Here is a 4,790-nt window from a genome sequence, read left to right as displayed (position 1 = left end):
CACAGATTTCGTGTGCTGTTTTATATTCTACCATCTTGAAGAGTAGGTGTCACCGATAGCCAGAAAATATCTAGATGTTCTCTACGTTATTCACATAAATAAAATTCCTTAAAATGTTTACATTTTTTAAAGATTTACTTATTTATTTGAAAGCCAGAGTTACAGAAAGGCAGAGGCAGAGAGTCTTCCATCGCTGGTTCACTCCCCTAATGGCCGAAGAGGCTGGAGCCAGCAGCCTAGAGCTTCTTCCAGGTCTCCCATGTGGGTGCAGGGTCCCAAAGACTTGGCCATCTTCCACTGCCCTTCCAGGCCATAGGAGAGAGCTGGATCGGAAGTGGAGCAGTCAGGACTCATACTGGCACCAATGTGGGATGCTGGCACTGCAGGCAGTGGCTTTACCCACTATGCTAAAGTGCCAGCTCCTAAAATGTTTAATTTTTAATAAGCCATATTTTTGGAGCAGTAAAATAAAATGACACACTGGGACAAATATTAACGTCTTGAGTCTCTGGATTTTTGCTGACTTTGACAAAAGAAACTAGATATTTTTACTTTCAGCCATAGAGACATTAAAACTACCTCAGGAAGCCAAGCTGCTTTAGTAGTAACAAAAAAAATCATTGTATAGTATGGATGAAATCCTCAGAAAAGGTTGAGTTTTATAGCTAGATCTCAAATGAAATAATTATGTAGGATATATATGAGTTTTCCCCTGAATGTATTATGTACAAATGTGTATATATCAATACTTACATTCCAGTTCAAGCTTGTTTGATAGGCTATATACAGCCTGTTGCTAGAAAATTAATGGCTACACATTTCTGGCCCCACTTTATGCTTCCAAGAGTTAAAAGTTAGGAAGAAAACTTTATAACATCATGAATATAATTAAACAAATTATCATTATCATTTGATCTTCACAAAGTTACTGTTAGTCCTCCCAACTCATTCACAAATCTTGATTTATTTCTTTAGAAAATTGTCCAACTTTTACATATGTTCAAAGATGATAGTTGTTTCATCAAAATTATTTTGCCTAATCTACTCTGAAACAAAATATGAGGTATATTTGTGTGAGTTGAAGGTATACTGTTGAAGATCATACAGGTGTGTGATATTCATTTTGCTTTGTTTAGTGTTCTGTCCCCCAAAAGTCACCTAGATATTCATTTCAATGCTAACAGATGTTAAATAAATTATTAAGATACATTTAAGGGCTGGCACTGTGGCATAGTGGGTAGGACCACCACCTGCAGTGCCAGCATCCCAAATGGGCACCGGTTCAAGTCCCGGCTGCTCTACTTCCAATCCAGGTCTCTGCTATGGCCTAGGAAAGCAGTGGAAGATGGGCCAAGTCCTGGGGACCCTGTACCCACATGGGAGACAAGGAAGAAGCTCCTGGCTCCTGTCTTCTGATCGGTGCAGCTCCTGCTGTTGTTGGGAGTGAAATATCAAATGGAAGATCTCTCTCTCTCCCTCCCTCCCTCTTTCTCTCTGCCTCTGCCTCTCTGAGACTTTGCCTTTCAAATAAATAAATAAATAAATAAATCTTTTTTTTAAAAAAAAGACACATTACAATCTTTAGAATCTATGTCTGCACACTATTACTTCCTTCACAAAATAGGTGTCTTAAGGGACTGCACAGTATTAAAAAAAATTGCTGGTTTTGATTAGACTTTTGTTTTGTTTAAGGATAGTATTACATTTTTAGGTTGTATTTGTTGTCACATATAATTTACATTTACAGCCTTGATTTGCAAAATTGAATCATATTTTCAAAGTGTGTTTATTTATATTCTTTTTCATTCACAAAAGAAGAAGGGTATTTTTGAAATGCATAGTCTCTCACTTGAAAATATAATCATTGTATTTCTTGTGAAGAAGTCCTTTATCCAGATAAGTTACAATAATATTTTATTTTTAAAAAGGTATTAATTTTATTTACTTGAAAGACAGACTGACAGAGAATGGGAGAGACAGAGAGAGAAATCAATCTTCCATCCAGAGTTTCACTCCCCAAATGGCTACCACGGCTGGGGCTGGGCCAGGCTGAAGCCAGGAGCCCAGAACTCCATTAATGTCTCACACATGAGTGGCAGGGGCCCAAATACTTGAGCCATCTTCTGTTACCTTCCCAGGTGCATTAGCAGGAAGCCTGATTAGAAGTAGAGTAGCTGAGACTCAAACTAGCACTCCACCAGGGGATGCCAGTATATCACACAAGTGGCCTAACCCACCATGCCACAATGTTGACTCCATAATAATATTTTAAATTTTGTCAGTGAAAAGAAGCAAAACTGACAAGCTTAGCAGCTCCTTATATTTACAAAAGGATCATAAAGATATCCTTGAACAAGTGTTGTAATACTTACAGAGTCTTGTTCAAATCAAGATGACTTTTTATGTATAAACTGGTATCAAAATGTCTAGTGATTTGCTGGTAAATAAGCTCTCTGGAAACCAAAAATATAGCAGCTCTGATCGTAGTATTTGCCAGTTTCTCTGGTATAAACATACACACCACTAACATCTGATAGATATTTTATTGAAGTGGTTCCACCAAAGAATATTTACATGTGCATCTCTAAACCCACAAACATCCATGCATCTATACAAATGTACAAACTTTGATTCTTCCTCCTAGTATACAAACAGCCCTGAGAAGTACCACTTTTCTCCTAGGGTGTGGCACAGACAGGCGGCCTCTCTATAATGTGGAACAGCTAGGAAGAGAGCAGGATCTTTCAGATGGCTCTGAACCTCTTCTTCAGGAGTGACAGACTTTGAAACATCCATTATTTGACTGCAGTAGAGATTCCAACAATCATAATGTCTCCCCAAGAAGGGTTATGGCCATGGTGATCTCCAGTGAGTAAACCATATGATAAATAAAAAAGCTCTTCGAAGACATTAAGCACGGTGACCAGAATCATCCCCATAAAATGGTGGCATCCAGGGTGAGTGGCCCAGAGACCAACAGTCCCAGGTAGGAATGGAATCCAGCACTTCAGCTTTGTCTATGCCCCATGATTGAGGATCAGGATGCTTTCCTTAGCATGAATTCAATCTGGGAAAATTTCAGTCTCTGTGCAATATCCAGTGAGCTCTCGCCATGCTGAGGAGAAAAAAGAAATTAAAACTGTTTATTTCCAATAGAGTCAAATGTGAATGTGAAAGATCTGATCAACTGTTAAGAATGATTAACTCTCAGGCGTGGTAAGGGCTTTCAATGCCATTCAGTCCTAACAGCAACAGGATAACTTTAATCCTTAACGAGGACAATTAATTTTCCTGTTATTAATTTCAGAAACAGTGAACTTAGTTCTAACGTCTAAATTAGAAAACTATGCTGTCAGGAGGACCAGGACCCACAAATGCATGCCTTACTCCCTTTTTGTTTTGTTTTGAGATTTATTAACTTACCTTATTCTTTATCGTGGGGTCTGCATGGGCTCCCAGGAGCAGAGGGATAAGAGTCAGGTTTTTCATTTCACAGGCGTAATGTAATGCAGTGTAGCCATACTGTAACACAAAAGGCCAACCTCATAGCTCATCAATCAGGATCTCCGCTACAGCACGTGGCTTCCTCAGCTAAGCGAGGCAGTCTGCAAACTATCAATGAGCAACTCTATTTCTTAGACTTAAAAAGTTTTCTTCTTTGAACTGGGAAACTGACCTAGCAGTTGAGATGCTTGCATCCCGCACTCAGAGTGTCTGGGTTTGATTCCAGGTCTGGTGCTTGACTCCACATTCCTGATAAATAACTGGGAAAATATCCTAGAGAAATTTTCATCATTGGTATAAATCTTAAGTCCTTGAATCTGAATTAAAAGATCAAGAAAAGCCTTCACAAATCTTTAATAATCTGTTAATACATTTCAAAGTTATCCAGGAGAATAATGAGGCACACTAGTAGTCTATCCAAGTCCATCTAAAAGTTCTATTTGAAATAAAAGGAAATGGGACTGGCACTGTGGCATAGCAGATAAGGCTGCCACCTGCAGTGCTGGCAACCCACATGGGCGCTGGTTCCCGTCCCGGCTGCTCCACTTCTGACCCAGCTCTCTGCTATATCCTGGGAAAGCAGTGGAGGATGGTCCAAGTCTTTGGGTCCCTGCACTCATACGGGAGACCTGGAAGAAGCTCCTGGCTCAGGATCAGTGCAGCTTCAGCCGTTGGAATCATCTGGGGAGTGAACCAGTGAATGGAAGACTTCTCTCTCTGTCTCTACCTCTCTCTGTAATTCTGTCTTTCAATTAAATAAATAAATCTTTTAACAAAAAAAGGAAAATGCTACATATATATGTATTTCACAATCTCTCTCTCTCTCCCTCTCTCGGGCAAATACCACAAACTGCCTCCATGTAAACATGATATCAATATAAGCAAAAAATAAACAATGTAAGTAATGAATAGAAACAGAGATGGGGACATTTTCTCTATCACAGAACAATGATCACACACACACACAGGCGTGGGTACACAGAAATTAGGCATCATGAATATAATGTTATTTTCTTAGACTCAAATTTCAACATGCCCACTTTTTCAATAAAGAACTGATAACATAAAATTTTATTCAATAAACATAAGAAAACAAAATATCATCAAAATAAATAAACTCCTAGCCCCTTAGGACCATGTAAGGGAGGAAGATGCCTGCAGGAGCACAGAAGGAGAGATGTAATGGAAACCTTACATCCGGAAACAGGCAGAGGCTAGCTGACATTTGCCATCAGTGCTCTGAGTGTCACTTAGGGTTTTCTTTAACTCCCTATCTCATCTATCTT

At 39.2% G+C, this 4,790-nt stretch overlaps 1 protein-coding gene across 2 annotated transcripts in view; it reads right to left on the bottom strand.

Moving 5' to 3' along the window:
• Window positions 1-2,524: 2,524 nt before the first annotated feature.
• ANKRD22 (ankyrin repeat domain 22) overlaps window positions 2,525-4,790 on the bottom strand; it is a 29,542-nt gene continuing 27,276 nt past the window's right edge. For both annotated transcript variants that reach the window (XR_011382383.1, XM_002718370.5), the window contains 2 exons: window positions 3,424-3,522; window positions 2,525-3,115 (listed from right to left, as the gene is read on the bottom strand). Coding sequence is in view for 1 of the 2 variants with exons in the window: in XM_002718370.5 (XP_002718416.3) it covers window positions 3,038-3,115; window positions 3,424-3,522 (177 nt within the window). In the remaining variant the exon portion in view is untranslated. The remainder of the gene's footprint in view (window positions 3,116-3,423; window positions 3,523-4,790) is intronic.

Source organism: Oryctolagus cuniculus, chromosome 15 (genome assembly GCF_964237555.1).
Source record: "Oryctolagus cuniculus chromosome 15, mOryCun1.1, whole genome shotgun sequence".
NCBI classification, from domain to species: domain Eukaryota; kingdom Metazoa; phylum Chordata; class Mammalia; order Lagomorpha; family Leporidae; genus Oryctolagus; species Oryctolagus cuniculus.
This window is presented reverse-complemented; position numbering and strand designations above follow the sequence as displayed.